Source organism: Epinephelus fuscoguttatus, linkage group LG15 (genome assembly GCF_011397635.1).
Source record: "Epinephelus fuscoguttatus linkage group LG15, E.fuscoguttatus.final_Chr_v1".
NCBI classification, from domain to species: Eukaryota; Metazoa; Chordata; class Actinopteri; order Perciformes; family Serranidae; genus Epinephelus; species Epinephelus fuscoguttatus.
Window position 1 is genome coordinate 22178804 of NC_064766.1, and position 23166 is coordinate 22201969.

Below are 23166 nucleotides of genomic sequence, written 5' to 3' on the forward strand. Positions count from 1 at the left end.
GAATTAGACTGCAGTTGTGTGTGTTCAAAGTCCTCCAGTCAGTTGGACTCCCTGTGATTGAATTACTGTGTAATTATTGGTATCAACACATAAAAGAAAGAACACAATTACAACCGATACTGCCCCTGGGGACTGGAGGAAAGTTCAATGGAGGAAGCAGCAGTGTTTGCAGAGGGATTTCTGGTGCAACTTCACCTGCGTCCAATGTTCATGGAGAAGGGAAAAAGTCTGAAGAGGACAATAAAGAGGACCATGGATGTTTCCAGGATTTGATGACATCAAGGGCATAGCCTGGACCTCTGTAGGGGGGTCCGAGGGGAAGTAATTAAGTTAAGTATTGTAAGATAATCTTTACTCCAGTCAGGCGTGTTTCTCTGGATTTCCCATGCAGCATGTTCTAACATTTAAAGGCAGTGAGTGAAGGGAGTGGATTAGCAACCAACAACCAACTTGTTCGTGAACTTTTTTGAAAATGTGCACAACTAACTACAACATCAGCTGGGTCCTGCATAATGTGATTTTGTGGCCCCTATCTTGTGAGGGGTCCATGTATCAAAATTAAACTCTAAAACCTTAATTATTGTAGTTTATTTTTGGCTTTTCTTTTCTTTCGTACAGCAGAAATTTTGACAATGAAAATCACAAGTGTTGGATTAGCCCACTAGCTAAATGGAATTTAGCCATGATTCATTTTTATAATAAAGTTGTGTTTCATCGATTCACCTCAGGTGACAAACAGAAAACTTGGAGCTAGGTTGTATCCCTATCTGTCTATGAATGACAGTTTTAACTTTTGTCACGTAAGTACAGTATGTGATGAACACATGGAGACTGTTAGTGTAATCTGTAACTTCAGGTTTCATTAGCAGCCATTCACAACATCAGCCACAGGGTTACACAAAAATTCAAGGACATAAATCTGCTTGTTATGGTTCATTTTTAATCTGTTTTTTAAGTTAAGAGAGCTGTCCAAAATGGGAGCATAGAGTTCGCTAACACAGACATGAGGAAACTGAACGGGCCTACCTGGCAGAGGTCCAGCAGCTTAAAGCGTCAGAGGTCTCACTGGACTTCACATTCAAAATGTCACTTAAATTCACACGTACCAACCAGGAAGAGACTCAAAATGACCACAAAGAGACACAAAATGACTATAAAAAAGGAAAAGAGACAAAAAAGACAAATATTTACCTGAAAGACACAAAGTTATGACAGAAAGAGGCAAAACTACTGCAAAGAGACCCAAAATGACCAAGAAAGAGACAAAATGATCTCAAGTACCAAAAAATGACTACAAGGACACACAAAACAAACAGAAAGACACAAAATTACCACAAAGAAACACAAAATGACAAAATGACTACAAAGAGATAAAAAATTAACACAAAGTTACCTCATACAAAATGACAACATAAGAGGTAACAAGCCTCAAAGAGACACAAAACAAAAACAAAAAAGACAAATATGTACCTCAAGACCCTAAATCCCTACAGAGACATCTAGTCCCTGAGTATTGTTATGTTTTTCTGTCTTTGTGCATTTTGATTACTTCCTGTTTTATTTTTGTATTTTCCTGTCATTCCAGATCCTCACCTCCTGTCCTCCTGTGTTTCCCGCCTTGTGTGATTACCTGCCCCGCCCTGATTAGTGTCACCTGTGTCTCATTATCCCACCTTCCCTTGTGTATTTAGTCTGTGTGCATCCCTTTGTCTCTGCCGGTTCGTCTTTTCAGTTCCCTGTAAGCGTCCCAGCCTTTTTCCCAGTGTGAGTCTCAAAAGTGTATGATCTAGTTCTGTTTTTTGGACCCTACCTCTGCCTTGTCTGACTGCCTTCCTATGTACCGAACCAGCCTTTTTCATTAAAGACTTTTGTTGTGAACTGAACCTGAGTTGAGTCCTGCTCTTGAGTCCTATCAGTTCATCCTTAACAGTACGAACTGGCCAGCATGGACTCAGCAGACTCAGTTCCTGTGCGGGTTGCTCTCCAAAACCAAGGGAGTAGGATTCATCAACAGGAGGAGCAGCTTTCTATTCTCCGCCAAGAAATGAAGGAAATGGCGGAGCGCCAGGAGAGAATAATGACATCTCTTGGCGAAGAGATCTGCTGTTTAGGGCAATATTCAGAAGATGCAGTTCCAGTCTGGGCCGCCTCCTGTGTCTTCTCCTCCACCTGTAAGTCCACCCCAGCAGCCATGCCTCTTCCTCCTTCAGCTCCGTTTCCTCACCTCTCCAAACCAGACAAGTTTTCTGGAGACTCAGGTGATTGCCAGGCATTCCTGGTCCAGTGTGGTCTGCATTTTGAGCTCCAGGCTGCTGCCTACCCCACGGAGCAGTCCAAGGTTGCTTTTATCATTTCTCACCTCTCCGGCAGAGCTGAAGCATGGGCTACGGCAGAGTGGAGCAGACACTCACCCATTTGTGACTCTTTGAAGCTGTTTCTGGGACTTTCACCAAGATTTTTCAACACACCACTCCTGGTAGAGAGGCTGCCAGAGCCATCTCCAGTCTAAGACAAGGTGAGAGAAGAGTTGCTGACTACGCCATTGAATTTCGCACTCTTGCCGCAGACAGCGGTTGGAATGACGCCGCCCTGTTAGACTCTTTCCTGTTCGGACTGTCTGATCCATTAAAGGACCAGCTGGCTCCACTCGATCTTCCAGAAGATTTGGACTCTGTGATTGCCTTGGCTATCAAGATTGACAAGCGGCTTCTTGAGAGGGAGAGAGAAAAGAGGAGGCCCAGAGGTGCTGTTACTCCGCCGAGCCACAAGAGGTCATCACCCCCCAGTTGGCGTTTTTCTGGGCAGAGCCCTTCTTCGCCCTCTTCATCGCCCCCTGTTGTTGTGGAGGAACCAATGCAGCTGGGTAGAACCAGGCTCTCCCCGGAGGAGCGTCAGCGCCGCCTACGGGAGGGGCGGTGTATCTACTGCACTCAGCTGGGGACATCTCATCGCTACTTATTTTATACAGTCTATGATCGCTACCTGTCCAGTAAAAGACCGGGCTCATCAGTAACCAGGAGGGCGCTGGTGAGCCGCACATTTCTGTCTGTAAGTCCCTCTCGCTCCTTGCATCATATTACACTCACCTCTCCCACCAAGACTATGAACAGTACTGTTTTGATTGACTCTGGTTCAGATGCCAATTTGATGGACTTTAAAGTTGCCAAAGAACTAGGCTTAGAGTTCATTTCTTTGTCTAAACCCCTTGAAGCCAGTGCCCTGGATGGTCACCTCTTGTGTCACATTACACATTACACTCAGTCTGTACAATTGGCATTCCCTGATAACCACACAGAGACTCTTAATTTTCACTTGTTTGAGTCTGTTCAACACCCCCTCATTCTGGGTTTCCCATGGCTCAAGCATCACAACCCACACATAGACTGGTCATTGGGGAGAATTCTAGGCTGGCGAGCTGAGTGCTCTAAGACGTGTTTTCCATTCTGCCCTGCTCCCGTTCAGTCGCCACCTGTAATCTCTCCTCCAGCCCTTCCTGCTGTTTCAGTCACTCCCGAATCTGATTATCCTGACCTTTCTAAAGTACCTCAGTGTTACCATGATTTGAAGGAAGTCTTTAATAAGACTAAGGCCACTTCCCTGCATCCTCACTGTGAATATGACTGTGCCATTGACCTGTTACCTGGAACCTCTCCTCCCAAAGGAAGGCTCTATCCTCTCTGCTCCAGAAATGCAGGCCATGAAGGAGTATGTGGATTCAGCACTGAAAGCTGGCCTTATTCGCCCCTCATCCTCTCCAGCAGGAGCTGGTTTTTTCTTCGTGGACAAGAAGGACAAGTCCCTCCACCCCTGCATCGATTACCGGGGCCTTAACGACATAACCTTACCAAGTTAGATCTGAGAAATGCCTATCACTTGGTAAGGATAAGGGAGGGAGGTGAATGGAAAACAGCCTTTAACACCCCCAGTGGACACTATGAGTACTTAGTGATGCCTTTTGGTTTAACCAATGCTCCAGCTGTCTTCCAGGCTCTGATAAATGATGTGCTCAGGGACATGCTTAACATCTTCGTGTTTGTCTACCTGGACGACATCCTCATCTTCTCCCCAGATGAGCAATCGCACATTCTTCATGTCCATCAGGTCCTCCAGCGCCTCCTCGACCACCAGCTTTTCGTCAAAGCTGAAAAATGTGAGTTCCACGTCCCTACTGTGTCTTTCCTGGGGTTTATTGTTTCCGAGGGCAATATTTAAATGGACCCAGCTAAGGTTAAAGCAGTCTCAGAGTGGCCCACCCCAGGAAGCCGCAAGGAGGTTCAGCGTTTTTTGGGGTTTGCCAACTTCTACAGACGATTTATTAGAAATTTTAGCTCCATTGCTGCCCCTCTGCATGCTCTAACCTCTCCTGCTAGCAGGTTCCAGTGGAATCCCCAAGCCAATCAGGCTTTCATGACTCTCAAGGAAAGGTTCTCCTCTGCCCCGATACTGGCTCTCCCTGATCCACATCAGCAGTTTGTGGTTGAGGTGGGCCTTCAGATGTTGGGATTGGAGCGATACACTCTCAGCGTTCCAAGGTGGACAACAAGATGCACCCCTGTGCCTTCCTCTCCCGTAAGTTGTCTCCAGCTGAGAGGAACTATGATGTGGGTAACCGGGAGTTGTTGGCTATTAAGGTGGCTCTGGAGGAATGGCGTCACTGGTTGGAGGGAGTGGAGCAGCCTTTTCTGGTATGGACCGACCACAAGAACTTGCAGTACTTGCATACTGCCAAAAGACTGAATTCACGTCAGGCAAGGTGGTCCCTTTTCTTTAATAGATTCCACTTTACCCTGTCATATCACCCTGGCTCTAACAATGTTAAACCTGATGCGCTCTCTCGCCAGTTTTGCTCTGCCGCTGCTCCTGAATCTCACTCTCTCATTCTACCCCCATCCTGTGTGGTGGGAGCTCTCACATGGGGCATAGAGGAACGAGTCAGACAGGCTTCTGCTAATGTTCCTGTTCCGGAAGGTTGTCCCCCGAACTGGCTGTTTGTGCCTTCTCCTCTCCGTTCTCAAGTGATCCACTGGGCACATACCTCCCGTCTCTCCTGTCACCCAGGAGTACGTAGGACGATGTTCATCATTAAGCAGCGGTTTTGGTGGGCCTCCATGGAGAAAGCGGTGGGAGTATGTTGCGGCTTGTCCAGTCTGTGCCCGCAATAAAACCCCATGCCATCGGCCTGCTGGTCTCCTGCACCCACTCCCTGTTCCGCGCCGACCCTGGTCTGACATCGCCCTGGACTTCGTCACTGGTCTACCCCCCTCCGGAGGTAACACAGTCATACTCACTGTTGTGGACAGATTTTTCTAAAATGGTGCACTTTGTTCCTCTGCCAAAATTACCCTCTGCCAAAGAAACGGCAGAGGTTGTGCTCTCCAATGTTTTCCGTCTCCATGGTTTCCCCAGTGATGTGGTCTCGGATCGCGGCCCCCAGTTTGTCTCCCGTTTCTGGAAGGAGTTCTGTGCACTGTTGGGAGCCACTGTCAGCCTCTCTTCCGGATATCATCCGCAGTCCAACGGTCAGACGGAGCAGCTCAATCAGGAGCTAGAGACTGGACTGCGCTGCCTTGCCTCACAGAACCCCACCTCCTGGAGCAAACAGCTTATCTGGGTGGAGTATGCTCATAATACATTGCCTTGTTCTTCTACTGGTCTCTCTCCATTCCAGTGTGCTTATGGCTACCAACCCCCCCTGTTTCCGGCCCTGGAGGGTGAGTCACGGGTTCCTTCAGCTCTGGCCTTGGTTCGTCGGTGCCGTCGGACTTGGAGTTGGGCTCGCCAAGTCATGCTTCAGAGTGCTGCTCGTCTTAAGAAGTTCGTTGATAGGCGTCGGACCCCGGCTCCCCTGTATCAGGCTGGTCAAAGAGTCTGGTTGTCCACCAAGGATCTCCCCCTGCGTGTTGAGTCCCGTAAGCTGGCTCCTCGTTTTGTGGGTCCTTTCCCCATATCTAAGGTGATAAACCCTGTGGCACTGAGGTTGAAACTCCCTAAGACCATGAGGATACATCCTACTTTCCATGTGTCCCGTGTGAAGCCAGCTAAGGAAAGCACGCTGGTCCCTGCCTCCAGGGTGTACTGTAACATCTAGTCCCTGAGTATTATGTTTTTCTGTCTTTGTGCATTTTGATTACTTCCGTTTTATTTTTGTATTTTCCTGTCATTCCAGATCCTCTCCTCCTGTGTTTCCCACCTTGTGTGATTACCTGCCCCGCCCTGATTAGTGTCACCTGTGTCTCATTATCCCACCTTCCCTTGTGTATTTAGTCTGTGTGCATCCCTTTGTCTCTGCCGGTTCGTCTTTTCAGTTCCCTATAAGCGTCCCAGGCTTTTTCCCAGTGTGAGTCTCAAGAGTGTATGATCTAGTTCTGTTTTTTGGACCCTGCCTCTGCCTTAGCGTTTTTTGGATACCTCTGCCTTGTCTGACTGCCTTCCTGTGTACCGAACCAGCCTTTTTCATTAAAGACTTTTGTTGTGAACTGAACCTGAGTTGAGTCCTGCTCTTGAGTCCTATCAGTTCATCCTTAACAATGAGATGACTACAAAGAAAGACATAATACCAAGAAATAGACTAAATTACCTCAAGCAGACACAAAATGACCACGGGCACACAAAACAACAAAAAAGAAATAAACAAAACAAACAAAATTACCACAAAGACACGAAAAAACTACTTTGAAAAGACACAAAATGACTCCAAAGAGGGAACAGAGGGACACAAAAGAGAGATACAAAACAAACCAAAACACAAATTACCTCAAAGACAAAAAATCACAAAAGACACAAAATTACCTCAGAGACATGAAATAACTAATGAAACACAAAATGACCAAGTCCACACTAACATGTAGTGTATATATTTTTGTGGTAGACAACATATATGTATAAAAGGAATATTGGTTTCACAATATTATCACTTATTTATAGTGATGGTCTTCTCTTTATGTAGTGAGTGCAGTGTCCCTCCTGAAGATGTCTCCAAACACTGGATTGATTATCATAAGAGACTCAGACTCAGCTGAAACTGACCTGGAGAAGAGAGACCAACATTTATGTTGCCCCTCATATTTTTATACAGAGAGGAGACTGACCTGTTGGGACTATTTATAGTAGAGATTTTCATAGCCTTGATTAAACGGGAAAACCACCGAAAGTAGTGGATCAAAGTGAGACGGCAACAAAACAGTACAAGTCCTCAAAAGACCATCACTGTGGTAAATATATTTTGATAGAAATTTAGTTAAAGTTAAAGAAATGACCTGCTCTGATGCAAGTAATTACTGTGGCCTCTGTACAGTTCATAGTTTTTTGTCCAAAACTTATGAATCCTTTGTCTTAAATTAGGTTTTATTTCTGCAGCATGACATGTGGACATATAAAAATGTCACTGAATCTGAAGGACCACATGTGTACTGATGTGGGGGATTAGGTACAGACATGACAACAGTTTAAAAAGTGAAAAAGCTAATAAAATGTAAACAGGTGAGTATAAACATTCACCCCCCCCCCCCCCCCCCCCATTCCTTTGTCATGAACAGAAAAATCAGTTTTTGTACCAGGCAGAAAACATGTCAATTTCTGCTGTAAAGTTGGGCATGGGGGTCTATGGGGACTGACTCACTCTTGGGGCCAGTCTCAAGTGGCCATTCCAGAAACTGGCACTTTCGTGTCAGCGTCATTTTTCAGCCCTGGCAGGTGTGTGCACGTGGCAGCAGACATACCTCTGATGCCACCGTCGGGTCAAACAAAGCAATGTTCTTGTCCATTTTTCATCCTTCCTATATTTTTTGCGTGAAATGATTATGACACCATCACAGCATGGACTTTTAGTCTTCTTGTATTTATGGAGGGAGCATGATTTTTCTTTGTCACACCCAAAGTAATGCTTAATTATTTACTGAAATACTTGTATTGGACAAAACTGTTAACTACAATTTATATTACAAACATGGTAACAGGATGAGCCCTTTAAATGCATCAAAACCCATAAAAAGATATATGTCAATTCAATGTTTAAATGTCCTGTTACCATAGACTATTAGAATAATGGACGTAGCTACTGTGACATCACCTATTGTCTTGTGCACTCTCATTTTGAAGAGTTAAGTTCGGCATTCTGCCCATCACCAGTTTCATTTTTTGGAGCCAGAGGAGATTTGGGCAAGAAGTGCTGTAGTGAAGCGAGGGGTGGGTGTGACTTAGAAGCCTAGGACATAATCTGCACTCACCCTGTCACCTACAGCAGCCACACCCTTAATTATGCGTAACTTTGAGCCTAAATGGGTGAGTTATGAAAAAATTCACCCCCCATACAGTTGTTGTGAGCGGGGAAACCATTTTTCAGCCTTGGACGTTGCTGCTTGCCTGTTGATATAAAAGAGGTGTGTGTGCATGTGTGTGATTGATCTTTTGCAGTGGCTGAAGGCCTCAGAGCACTCCCTCTCCCCTTTCTGCAGCATTTACAACCTCTCCAGTGAGTTTGTCTTCTTTCTTCCCTAATCTTTGACGGTTTCTCAGAACTTTTGGATATGTGGCATTGCTTTAATATGACATAGTGAACCAGATGGCTCAGTGTAGCTGCTTGTTTAAAGAGACTCCAGGTGGCAAAGCTTTTTTATTCATGTTATGACACCTGCAGCTGATTCACTATTTAACAACATCACATCATCACTGAAGATAAAATGAAGGTCACAATACATAGTGTCACTTTATATGTCTGAGTGTTTTATTGAATGCAACACCAAATCAGTGCAGTTCAGACATTAGTGTGACAGAGTGCGCTCAGTGGACGGCTGGGATGGCGGCTCTCGGTGGTTTGATTCACATCCATTCTCAGGAGCCCCTGCACACAAGAGGAGAACAAGAAGTTAGTGAAGTTTGCTTCCTGTGTGGACGTTGGCCTGGTTCACATAATCCTGCAGACTGAGAGTAGGACAGATCATCTTTGATTTATTGACTGAGTGATCATATCAGGATAAACAGGTGCATATGTGGCTAGTTTACACAATAACATACATTATCTTTAAAAGTCAAAAACTTATACTCATCTTTAGTCCACAGCAAACAGCAGCAGCTCAGGTTGTTTTGTAAGACAGGGAACATGAATAATGGTTAGTAAGACAAATTATCTTTGAATTATTCAGTAATATATGGATTAAAAGGCTAATACATCAGCATTGATTACTGTTTATGTCTTTGTATTATATCCTTAAATCACTTTCTTTCTGAGTCAGAAGCTCGTACTTACTTTTTTCGTCCATGGTGAACAGCAGCGGCTCAGGTGTTGGAGTGAGATAAACCATGACCAAACAAATGTTGGTAAGACAAACACTCTTTGAATTATTGAATATTATGAATATAATGTGTTTAAAATAGTTACTATACCTTTTGGCCATGTAAAGGCATTTAAGTCTCTGGAGGAAATATTCAGTCATCTGGTGGTCTGAGAGTGGTGTCTTGTCCTCTTCTTAAATTTTGGGTCTTTCTTCTTCTTCTCTCACTGCCGTCGTCTTCATTGTTGACCTGGAGAGAGCTGTGTGTGTGTGTGACAGAGATATCTGGTGCTGGTGTTCATTTGAACACAGACCAAGGTGACAGTTCCTCAGCCCCGCCAGACGCAAAAGCTACTTGCACGGTGGGTCGACAGCCCTGCCAGACGCAAGGGCTACCTGTGGCATCACCAGCCTTGCCAAATGTAAAGGCTGACCCTCAGGATGGAGAAAACATCCACTGATCCACCGTGCAAAAATGAGGAGATACTCAAAGTCCCAGTGCAAGATGCTACCTGGGGTGCACCAGCCCTGCCAGACGCAAAGGCTGCCATGGGAGTCACTGGTCCTGCTGTGATGTTTCATGCCAGATACACAGCCCATCCATGGTAGACTCAATCCGAGTCACCCTTCAGCCCCCCTCTCCCTCTTTGCAGCAGTCTCCTCCCCATCACTGTCTTCCCTGGTCCTCTTTGTGGCCATCCACCCTGCAATCAGAGGCTCAACATCTTCCAAGAGGTTAGCATCAGGGTAAGAAAGAGGTGCTCATCAAACTGCAGAAGCAGAGTGACAAATCCCTTGAGGGGCGGGTAGAGGAGCAGGTTCAGGAGCAGCAGGAGGAGCAGTGAAAAGCTGCAGATCAGTAGGAGGAAAAGCAGGATGGAAAGCGGCGGGAAATGTGGGAGGAAATACCCGAGGAAATGCAGGAGGGAAAGCAGGAGGGAAAGGAGGAGGAATTGCAGGAGGGAAAGCAGGGAGGAAAGCAAAGCGGGGGGGTGGTGTAAGGAGCATAGGGAACGGGGTTGAAGGGAGGAAAAGGGAGGGCAGGACCCTCCACCACAGGGTGCAGTGCTGGGAACCTACGCTCACCCAGCCAGTTACTTACCTGAAGCCTAGCCTCCTGGATCCCGTCATCCACCCCGACAGGCAGGACAGGGTCATCGGGGGGGCTTGCATTGCCACCTAAAGAAGAAAAGATTCATTTAAAATAAAGCCACATTCTCTACTTTATAAAACAGACCAAATTGTTGAATCTCAACCCATAAGCTGTCGTTGTTACAAACACTCTTTAAACTATCTGTATGCAGACTATCCAAGAAAATGTTACCCACAATTCTGCATAATTAAAACCATGCTCACATTTCCCGGTTTTGCCTCTGACAACACAATAAAAGTCAGACTATAGCAGTCAGAACAATCACACACAGTTGTGTCATGAGAGAAGAGATGATCTGCAGGAACTGTAGGATGTCACTGCCTCAAAGATAAGCTGTGTTAAACACTGAGATGGAGCCAAAGCATTACACAATAACACGCACACGCACACGCACAATAAAACGTTGGCACTTTTGATGAATTATACACAATGAATAAAAGGGCCTCTCCAGAAAATAATAAGAGCAAAATCTGTGTTTTCTCGGCACACTAATTGTTTCTATTCAGTTAACGTCACTCTCCTAATTTATGAGTTGCAAATCACACGCCGTGGAGGAGAAGGTGGCACTTTGGAAGCAGGACGACGAGCACAGTTACTGCATAAAACCACCCTCATCTCTTCCTTTCATAAGAAAATATGACATGAACGAGCGAAGCAGATTTCAATATTCAGACAATAATAACATGTTAGGTAAGTTTGCCTACAAGCTGTGAGTGCAGACTGAACAGCTTTGGTTGTAGGTCCAATAACTGTCACACACAGTTCACCTCATCTCTTTTATCCAGATTCAGAGCAAAATATTCATCTGTTTGTTCACTTTGTGGAATTTCGGGAAATTAGTTCACTAATGTGACAAATGTAACTTAATAGGACCCGACAACATCCTCAGCTATGCACACAGAGGAACAGGCCCCGGTTTGTTTACACCTGCGCGTGGTGACGTCCTGGCGTTTGCCCCTATACGTTCCATCATCTCCATGGCGCACAAGATAATAATATTTTTGGTACCATTCAAAAAAGGCAGAGTCGCCATCTCTATCGCAAAAATTTCAACGACGAGTTTGGAAAATGCAACACCCTCAAATAAAAATAACAGTGTTTTCTAATCACTACACCATTGTTAACACCTGTAATCATTGTTTTACAGTACACCGAGAAAAAGTTGAGTTTCACTAAAAAACAACTGTGTTTCCCAACAGGTCGACTAACATTACTGACTATCTTTACATTCAACAGTTAAATGCTCATTTTTAGCTGAAATTCTCCTCTAAAGGAAGTCATCCAGGCTGTTGTCAGCAGGGGCTTCACCGCGGGGAGTCCGGACGCCATGTTGTCAGCAGGTACGATTTGATGGAGTTGAAGTTAACCTCGTTAGGTTTTTCTTCAGCTCAGTGATCCAAGTGTTTGTTTTCTCTCTACTTATCAGCATAAGGTTTTGCAGTTCAACTCGAGTTAAGTCCAAGTGCAAAAGGGGAGTTTGAAAGGTCTGCAGCCTTTATATACCCTTAGTAGAGCCGTTCTGTTGTCATGACTTTAACTGACGCATGTGCGTGCGTGTGCGTGAGCGAATGAGATTTCATATACAGTGCATGAATGGTATATGGAGGCTTTTGGGCATTTGTGTGTGCACTGTAGGTTTTACATAGATAGGTGATGTGTATGAGCTACAGAAACACCTGATGTATCACTGTAATGATGAACACACACATCCAGGTCACCATCTTGTCCCAGAGGTCAAACCAAAAATGACCCATCCCAACTTACTTTTAATGACTACAAAGAGACTCAAAACAGCCAAAAAGACTTCAAGGAGACATGAAACAACTACAGAGACATGGGGGGCAAGTCTGCGTGTGTTGTAGGACAGAGGGGAGGTGGGGCCTTGTACATATGTATACCCAGGGGCCCATTGTCTCATAATCCGCCCATGGACACAGAAACACAAAATATGAATATACGGCATTCACATATAAACACACATACACATGTTTTAATGCACCTTGGGTTTTAACAGCTCTGGAGAGAAATCTCAATGGGACTTCCTGGTTGGTTAAATAAATAGACTATAGCTTAACAGCACATTAACATCTGCTTGTGAGGCATAAACGAGAGAGACTGGTCGGTCAAACAGCTGCATCATTAAACATGTTTTGAATAATGTCGTTTGAATGTCTGATAATTTACGGTCATTCAAACGGTCGTCCAGTTAGCGGCGGTAAGGCGCCATTTTACCTCCAGTGTCAAACAGTAGCAGTAGAAGAAGAGTCATGAACCAGCCGAGTCCTCTTCCGCCGCGCGCAACTTTAAGAAGTTATCCTCGAGCTCAACAGCCTCAGGTCCGCGAGCTCAATACGGCACGAGCCAGAATGTTCACAAGTAAGCGCCTCGCTGTTTTGTAGATGAAGGTGTCGGTAAAAACAAGTAAACATGTCAAGTCACGTAAACTGTGAACGAACGGAGAATCAGTAAGTTGTAAAGTTTTAGCCTAGCTTCAGTGCTGATGATGTCCTCACTGTTAGCCTTCAGTCTGATGGTGTTTACTGCGTTTAAGTCCGGCTAGCTTAGCCAAGATGCTAACATGAGATAAAGGGCTATTTAATGGGTTATGGACAAATTCGTGAGTCAGGCTCTCCATCATTACCTGTTCTTAAAGTCCTGTCCTCTGGACCCTGTGTGAAAACCTAACGTTACTGTCACACCACAGACTAACTGAGAAACAGCAGGCTTGAGGGGAAAGTAGTGCTTCAACATAAAGAGTAACTTTTGCTTGGTAGTCAGTACCAAGTTGTTCAGAGGTAATCTGGTCAGATTTCAGCCATCCATTGGATTGTATCTTGAAAATGGGTGTCAGGATTCTGAATTCAGTTTAGATAATCTAATCCAGTCTTGGTTTTGATCTGGATTAAACCTTCAGTTATGCATTCAAAACTTTCCTACAAGGATTTGGATACCTTGGACCCAGATAAATCAGGATTATCCTGAGAAGGCTGGATTCTACTTATTTACTACTTTTAAATATCTTGTACAATATTATCCCTCGATGTCATGTTCACTTGTCAGTGTAGTGCAATATTATTAATATCTGTGTTATATTTAAATTTCATATTAATTCATATCATATTTACATTTTAGTACTACTTATTGTTGTATATATTTTATATTTATATATTCTCATATATTTCATTTTGATCTGTTTTTGTCTTCTCGTATTTACATGTATATCACTGTCCACATACTGTTTGATTAGTTGCAGCTGTAACACAAGAATTTCCCAGTTTGGGATCAATAAAGAACCATCTATCTATCTATTTATCTATCTCTCTATCTATCTATTTTTTTATATTTTTTTATATCTATTTTTTTCCCCACCATTTCAGTTTATTTTTTAGTAACTCTTGTATTTACCACACTCCTATTGTAACTCTATTAGGCACTGTCTTTTGCTTCTGCTCCTTGAAGACACTTCTGCCTTGTCTGTTTTTAAATATTTAGTACTGTATTGTTAGAAAACTGAGCCCAGTGAGTGACCCTGACCCAGGACACCCACTGCTTGTCTGTTTGATACTAGTTGTGAATAGTTAAATTGTGGTCACTGTACTTGGTGTTACTGTAATTTGAAGCATTCTCTTGCACAAGAATTCCCTCCGGAAATAAATAAAGTTATATTGAACTGAATTGAATTCAGGGTGGATTTGAGGAACACGGGGTAATAAAACCTTTAAACTGATCAAATATATACACATTTATTTACATTTTGCATCTGATTTGTTGAACAGGTGCTGTGATAAAGGATAGAAAGTGGATATTAGGCTGCCCATCAAGCCTTTCAGTACAGTAATGTTAAAAGAAGGGGGGGGGGGGGGCTTTGTCTCCATAAAATAATCCCCCAAACAGCTGTCAATATCAAACAAAAATGATTAAACCTCAAAGAGCTGTGTTTTGGTCTTTCTGGCGGCACCTACGATAATAAGTGATAATTACAGTGTGTCTGTTGGCAGACTCCCTACAGTGAGTTATGTAATCCCATTTAGAGAATTTAGAGAAATGGTTCTCTAAATTTGGTAATCTTGGGAAAATATGTACCTGGATCAGGGTGATCCGATCCAATGTCGCTTTGAAAAACCAGCACAAAAGTAAGATGGATTTGCTGATCTTGGACCGCAAAACATCAGATTTTAAAATCTGGATCAAAATGATCCAAATTAAATTTTTTGAACAATCAGGCCCAAATGTTTAAAAGTAATCTTATTAGATTTCGTCTATCGGAATTGATCAAACCTTTAATGTTAGTTGTTCAAAAGAATGAGAGGATTCCAAAATTGGATTAGATTTCTTAATCCAGTCTTGGTTTTGATCTGGATCAAACCTTCAGCATATGTTCAAAACTTTTTAGTAGGATTGGCATACCTTTGATGTAAAAAAAAAAAAAAAAAAAAAAATCAAGATTATCCTGATTCTAGTAGAGGGATGGATTCAGGGTGGATTTGACAATGTAATAAAACCTTTAAATTGGTCAAATATATAGACGTATTTATATTGTGTACCTGATTAGTTTAACAGGTACTGCGATAAAGTAGATAAAATAGACATTAGGCTACTTATCAAGCTTTCCGTACAGTAAGGTAAAAAAAAAAAAAATGTTTCCCCATAAAATAATCCCCTAGAAAGCTGCCAATATATAACAAAATTTTTTAAATCTTGAAGATCTGTGTTTCAGTCTCTTTGGTGGCACCTACATAGATAAGTGATAATTGCAGTGAATTACTTGAATTGAGATGAAGCAGACACATGAACAAGATTATGTTATCAATACTGTGCTGTATATCCTTTTTGCTGTTTTGATTTTCTGTCACTAAATTTGTTTTGTTGTCTTTATAGGCCTGCGACAGACAGTGAGCATGAGGTAGAGGGCTTGGAGTGTTTCACTAATTCGTTGTCCATTAGAGTACAGTATTACAGGTAAGACCCACAAGAGAACTGTCTTAAAGTTTTCAGCCTGTGTGACTTCAGTTAAATTTGTGAAATAACATAAAGCTGCATTAGAAGTAGTGGAAATTAGTTTTAAAAGACTAAAGACTGTCACTTTCTTCAAGACTGGATTGTGCAGGGTCACTATTTGCAAGACTAGTTTGATTCACTTTGAGATTATCTCCCACCCTGCGCCATTTGGCTATGAGGGTAGCAAACGCAACAAAATCACAAGACTTAAAACTTAATATGGTATTAAACATGTTCAATTTTTATGGGAATGTCAAGACAAGAAAAATGCTGACTTCAGGCTGGTTGGACTGAGTTTCATGACCACCTTACACCAACTAAGATAAAACTCTCATGATCTTTTTCCAGCATTGTAAATGTGTCTGCCACAGTGAAATTGTTTGAAAAATAGTTGGTTTAAGGCTGGCATTAGTGACCACATACCAATGTACAACACATAATAGGTGCTTTATCACAGGTAGTCACTGTCGCTCTCTGTCACAGGTTATTTGAGTATTCTCTGAAGTGGAAAACACCCATGTCTCCCAGACGCTCCTCCAGACTATCAGAGGTCTCCAAGAAGAGCCCCCAGGGAAGTCCCAGCTCAGATGAAGAAGTTATCCAGCGCAGGTTGAAGGGTAAGAGACAGAGGGCGGGGCTGAAGAAGACCAAAGAAGGCAACAGCGTAGTTACAGATGAAGGGAGGGACATCATCGACATCATCAACAGTACACATGATGCAAAACGCGTCACTGAGGACGATGGAGGAAAGTTTGTATTGGTGTCTGAAGGAATGGATGAGTCAGATGATGATCGTCACTCTGTTGCCAGCAGCTTAGCCTCTGGTCCTTCTCTCCTTCGTAACGCCTCTCCAAAGAAACCAAGGCCCTCACAAGGCTTGTGCTCAACCTGTAAGACTCTCCAGCAGAGGGCAAAGAAGATGAAAGCACCAATTAAAAACAAACTCTTAGACACTGGTGAGTGCACTCATTCCTTGTGTTATGAACAGAAGATGAAACTGTAACATCTGTGTGGGGAAATTGGGCCATTGCCACAGAAAATACTTGTTACAACAAAAGATATATGTCTTCGGTTGCCTTCTGCATTGCAGTAATTGAAGCATTGCTAAAGCACAACACATAAATCATCCTGTGGCATAGCTCATATTCAGTGCACAGATGCTTGCTAACATGTTCAAACTCTCTTTGTGGTTTGTTCCTCAGATCCCAAGTCCCTGACATGTGACCAGTGGGTCCTGATCAAGACCTGGAAACCAAGGAGGCTGCCTAATGTAAGAGGGTAAGACTGCTGCTTGTGTGTGGTTACTGACTTCAATGGAAAGTTTGGGTCTTTTGAAGTGGGGATGTATGAGGTGTTAATCCATAGTCAGTGTGTTACCTACAGTAGATATAAGTCAGCACACTCCAGTTTGAAGAAGCAGATGGGAGTACTGACACAAAAGCTAAGCAGTGTCTTGCTGTTGACGGGGGCAGCAGCGAAACATATTTTAGCTCCCTTAATCTATATTGAGAATATTTTATCTGCTATACCTTGCTGTCAGACAGCCCTTTGTGATGGGGAACTTTCTATGCTCTCGCTGCTTTGATCACTTACGTCCTCATTGTGTGACATTGGTGAATCCAAACTAACCCTTTAAAACATCACTTTAAAGTCACACAGTAACACAAGTAGGCTATGATTCGGTGCTGGTTATTGTCGCTTAGCAACCTCAGATGCAACCTACCTCTGCGCTTTTTAAAGTTGGCACATAGGCGGCACAATAGTAGTACAACCTGACCTTGCATTTTCCAGGGGGTTAAAGATGAGGCATGTTTCCTGGCCCCTGCTGATAGAGGCAGCAGTAGACCAGCAGCTCTCGTGTTCTGCGAGGTAAAATTACTAGTCCTGTTTACACAGAGATCACGCTACAGGGCCGCTATAAAGTCACTTCTTTATGCTGTCTTTACTTTTTGACATAGAACCATCAGCATCATTCTGCTCCATAAATCTATGTGTCGGCAGAGCTTTATAAACAATAACCATGGCAAAACGTGGCAATAACAATCATTTACCATCCCTATTATATGGCTGCTGATCTCATCCTCTGCTTGGAGGGTAAGGAACTCTTGGACCTCATTGTTTTTCCCAATTTGTGGACATTTTCGGCCAATCTTCTTCTTGGAGTTAGCTGCTAACTGCTAGTAGCTACTTTTTAAATTTCCAGCAGTGGGTCACACGCATAACACATCATCACAATCCTGTCCTGCGAGCCGTGCCATTTATACTGATGCCGTTTCAGTGTTGTTACTACCTCCAGTGGCAGCTCAAAGGCAAGATAACTCTGTCCCCCCATTCCACGACTGTACCTTTTATACAGAACGGCGAGGTGGAATAACGACGTGAAATACCCACCTTGAAGAGGCACTATGAAAGAGGCTACTGTTGTCAATGGAATCTGGTGGCTTTTAAGAGAGCGTAGATAACTGCTTCAGTTCCCAGTTGGACATCACTATCAGACGGTAAGGTAAAGAATTGAAAATATTTAGAATATAGCGTGCACTTAAACTGATATTGAATTTTTCAGGAAGCTAAAATATGTTTTGCTGCTGCCCCCATCCACAGTAGTACATTGCTTAGATTTTGTGTCACTAATCCTACCTGCTTCTCCAAACTGGGGGCGTGCCATCTGACATTCACTGTCGGTGATACACTGACTGTGGATAGGTAACTCATAAAACCACACCTCAAAAGAATTCAAACTTTACCATTAAGGTGCAATACTAGCCATGGAAATTCACATTTGGCTGTCAGCTCATTAGAATGCACCTCTCTGTTTTGTCAGGAAGCTTTTGATCCATGTCCAGCTGGTTAAGAAAAGACTTAAGGTGAAGAATGGTACAAACCGACCTGCGCAATGTGTGGGCGAAGGAGAGTCATCGGCCTGCTGGAGGCCGCACCCTTTCCTTCAGAGGTAATGCATCTGTGTACACATAACTTACATTTCCTACAGTGGAAGAGCAGATCAATAACCTTACATAAAAACTGACTAAAACATGGTGTGTTTTCATGTCAGGAACCTAAAACGTGTCAGAGTGCCAGTGAAAAAGGCACAAAAGAAGACCAGGAGAAAGAGGACAAGAACCGGTTCTCAGAGCACTCGTGTCGCTAAGCAGCAGCGTTTCCACAGCAACAATCGCATCAGTGACAGCAGTGCGGATATGAGCGGTGCTCACCCAACCAGCAGCCACTACAGCAGTCCTGGTCATAGCAGCGACAGCAGTGAAGCAGACATAAATCTGTCTGTTGAGTTGATTCCTTCCTCAGTCACCCTGGAAACCTCTGAACCAAGAGAGACTCCACCTGAGCAGAAAGCACCAAAGAGGAGGGGAGGATTCAGAGACTTGCTTGTCCAGTTGCGTGGCAGCAGCACGATTGTCAGAGAAACACGTTAGTGAGGTGACTTTTTTTAAGCTACAGCTACAGTATTCAGTTAAGAATTTAGTATTTAAGCCATAGTTTTTTTGGCAGTTCCACATACTTGCATGTTATTTATTTTTTTCTGAAATTTCAAAATAGCAGTTATTTAGAGTTACATTCAATGGGACAACTGTAAATATATATATATTTTAATTCTGTTGATGTAAGCACAAATATCAACACAAAAGACAATAAAATATAAGTTAATATGCTGATATGAGAAATATTTACAGATCTTTGTTTCCTCAAAATCAACTTTAAACCGAACGAAACAGAAGATTCTTTTGAAGACTGATGTTTCCCAGCAGCTCTTGAATGCACCATCTCTACACCATCTCTTCCTTGCAGTCCAATAATCAAACTTCAATTGAACTTATTCAGACATGACGGATTTTCTGGGTTTCTGCCCTGCAAGTTCATTTTTAGACCAAAAAATAAATAAATAAATAAATAAATTAAAGAAAAAAGAAAATATAAAACATGAAATTTTTACGTTGGAAATGTTTCTAATAAATAAGCTAAAATCACAGATAAAGAATGTGAACTAGGATAACATGAATAAAGTGGATTTAAAGGAACAGTCCGTGGATTTGGAGATGATGATGACGGTGAGGGAGGTCAAGACTAAACCAGATTGAGTTTGATTTCTAAGGAAGACGGTGTGTCGATGATTTCTCCAAACACCTCCTGATCATAGACAACTTTAACGATGATGAACGGGTAGGACACGTTGCTGCCTCCTCCCTGTTGTCCAGATCTTCTTTAGTTATTGTAGATTTGTCTCCACAGGGATGGGAAATCAGACGCCTTCATTTACCCATCTCGTTTAAAGTCCTCTGTCCTGATTTTGGCGTTTTTTTCCTGGTTGCAAGTTATGGAACTGAGCTGTATTCTATAAACGTGGTTAACAGTTTAGTTTGGGTATTGGGTAGTGTTTGACCCTTTCTCTATAAGACCACATGGTGGCGCCACTTAACTGAATCCTCCAGTATTTTAGCCAGGAGCTGTTAAGTGTGCTTTTTTTTTTTAAACCTTTTGACTCATCACAGCAGGAAAAGCACTGGTATGATTAATAACTAACAATCATTTAGTGTCCCAGTGAAGCAGCATGCACAGCAGCCCGGGTCATGCATGTGGTTTATCTATATCGTACACAGCCTTTAATTAATGGAATTATTTATGCCTGTTTTTCCTGTAATTACCTTTTAAAAAAGCTTACTGATCAGCAGTACAACTCAGATTAATACTGTCAGTGTGTGGAGGACAAAAAATGACTTGAAGTGAATGACTGAAGTAACGATAAATAGATCAAAACAGGACTAAAAACATGAACAAATACAAAAATAATTGAAGTAAGAATAAATAAATGCTTAAATAAATAACATAATTAGATAAAAGGATATATGAATAAAAGTTGAACTTGGAAATAAATACAGAAATAAATGTGCAAATAAAACAGTGAATAAATGTTAAAATAAATATAGAAATCAATGTATAGGTGAATACAATTTGTCATAAATATGGAAATAGATAAATACATGATTAAAAGAATAAATAAAAATGTTGACATAAAAATGTAAATAAATAATAAAAGAATAAATGCTAAAATAAATACAGAAATAAATCAAAATTTAAATCAATGAAAAATTGGAATATGGAAATAGATATACATTCAAATGTAAAGCTGATAAACAGGACACAAATATTTTAAATATGTTGAACTACATTTATTTATTTATAGTGTATTTTAGTGAGGTAGGAGGTGCTAACCTTTGCATTTGTTTTTATTCATCTATTATGTACCTTCATATTTATTTCAGCATTTATTCATTCTTGTATTTCTTTATTCCTGTAGTGATTTAGTTATTCATGTATTCATTTACAGTATACCTTATATAGTGTTGATACTTCACTTCATTTTCCCTGTCATTTTTCATCCTCCACATTAGAGCAGGCACACGTTCCTAAAAGCAGCTTTGCCTGTTAGATATTTGTGTAATTTTAATGAGGATAATCCAGGAACAGGTCTTTTTACACAGCAATGTTATTTTTGCGACGTTTGTGCTGATACCAGTGAATGTGGAGGAAGGATGGGGAAACGGGAGAGATAAGGGACTGAGAGTTTAGTCTTGGTGCTGTTTACTGATGGGATTAATGTATTGGGAGAGGATGGGATTTAAGGTCAGAACTGCCAGTGCCAAACCAGGAAATGTGTCTGCTGACCGACACTTGGATCTCTCTCTTTTACAAAAAAGGTCTAAGGTCTAGGCTGTAGGGATCCTTTCCATAAAGTTGTCAGACACTTATAATACCAATCTGAGTCTGTCAGTGGTGAAAACAAACACTTTTAGTGGATGTAAAGTGACGGTGCTCGATTGCTCGCAGGGATATTACATTTCAGCTGATTTTGTTAGTTACACTAAAAATGGTCATGAAATAGAAACTATAAGCAATTTCACTTCACAAATCTGTGTTTCTTCTACACTATTTGGCATGTCGCAGAAGAGCAACTCACCGAGCACCTGCTAATGTGTGCTCACCAGACGTTCAGGAGGTTTTTACAGGGAGCTGAATTGTCTGGAGAGGTCTCTTCTTCTTAGCATAAATGGACCTGGTGATTTAAGTCGGTAGGAACACTGAATAAAGCAGTTTCATGTACAATTTATTGTTTCTCTGATGCTGTTTGGCATGTCGGAGACAGCCAGCTAGCATCGGCTAATGTGTGCTCACACTTTTTCTCTGATAACTACTGTAAAGATCCAGATATTCAGAGGGGTTTTATTAGGAGCTGCATCATCTGCAGAGGCCTCTTCCTCTCCAAAACAAATGATCCAGACAATTTACGCCGGTAAAAACACTGAATAAAGCAGTTTCATGTACAAGTTAGTGTTTCTCTGATGCTGTTTTGGCATGTCGGAGACCACCAGCTAACCTAACCTAACTAACCTAGCTAACCGGACTAACCTAAACATGAGGGGGGACAGGGCTTTCTCCATTGCTGCTCCCACCTTCTGGAACTCACTCCCTAAATACATAACAGACTTTCCCTCAGTCTCCAACCTCTCAAAGATTGTGATCTTCTCCTCCCTTTCTGTATTGTTTCCCTTCTTATAGATTATTTCAGTTTTGGTTTTGTTTTGTTTTGTTTTGTTGTTCTTGTTTTCTGTAAAGCACCTTTGACTATCCAGAAAAGCACAATATAAATCCAATGTATTATTATTATTATTTTTAACGTTCACAAGGTTTTTGTCAGGAGCAGAATTAACTGCAGAGGTCTCTTCCTCTGCAAAACAAACAGGCCGAGTGATTTAATCCGGTAAAAACACTGAATAAAGCAGTTTTACATTTAAAAAAGAAAAGGTCTGTGTTGGTGGGTGATGCCAAAGCGTCCTATCTAGAGCCAGCGTTTGGTCTCTCCATTCTGGGCTATTGTAGAAACATGACTGTGCAACATGCCGATATCTGTAAATGAGGTCCTGCTCCCTATTTAGATATAAACGACTCATTATTAGGTGAAGAAAACATGTTGATCTTTATTTTCAGGTGATTATACACTAAAGAAAACATACTCATTGTATTATATTCTATTTCTGACAATATATGCCCCTAAATCCTACACTGGAGCTTTAAATCAGCAGTGATTTGTTAAAGTAGGGTGAATCAGATAGGTGGACTGAAGAAAACAAGATTTTGTCAAGCTGAATTCCTTTTTGTAGTGAGTTTTATCAGCATTTTAAATCATTAATTAATCAGTTAAATCAACAAAACACTAACAGTTCGGGTCTCCATAATGGAAGACTCCAAGGGATGTGCTCCTGCTCACATGGGTGTTGAAACATTATCGTTATGTTGCTCTTAAAAAGGTGGCACACCCTAATATCACACACACACGGTGTTGCTGGAACACAGCTGATAATCATATCACATTCACTAACTGAGACACACGTTCCTTCTCTCCTCCCTGCATCTCCTTTCATGTTAGTCGATGCATACATGCTTCTATGCATCACACAAGACAATGACGCAAACACAACAAGTCTGTTCACTCTCTGCTGAGGGCTGAAACACATATTGCTTGTCCTGATTTAACAGAGCGTGGAGTTTGGAGACTGTCTCTCTCACACACACACACAAACATTACACATTGTCTGATTCGCATCGGCGGTCTTTCCTATTGCCAATAGTTCCTGATTATCACAACCCAGAGGTCTCAGGGCCAAAACAATTCAAGCAGGGCACACACACAACACAGTATCCTGTGATAGAGGCACTATCAGCACCTGACACCTC

General features: G+C 42.2%; 1 protein-coding gene across 2 annotated transcripts; it reads left to right on the forward strand.

The window, feature by feature from the left end:
- Positions 1-12574: 12574 nt before the first annotated feature.
- Positions 12575-19219, forward strand: si:ch211-227n13.3 (uncharacterized). Of its 2 annotated transcripts, none has more exons than XM_049598102.1 (6): positions 12575-12887; positions 15301-15381; positions 15904-16376; positions 16623-16698; positions 18242-18370; positions 18473-19219. In XM_049598102.1, the coding sequence occupies exons 1-6, from the start codon at positions 12850-12852 to the stop codon at positions 18849-18851; spliced, it is 1176 nt and encodes a 391-aa protein (XP_049454059.1). In that variant the 5' UTR covers positions 12575-12849; the 3' UTR covers positions 18852-19219. The 2 variants fall into 2 exon arrangements, with proteins under 2 accessions (XP_049454059.1, XP_049454060.1); XM_049598103.1 differs by having other exon boundaries at positions 12582-12798.
- Positions 19220-23166: the final 3947 nt, after the last annotated feature.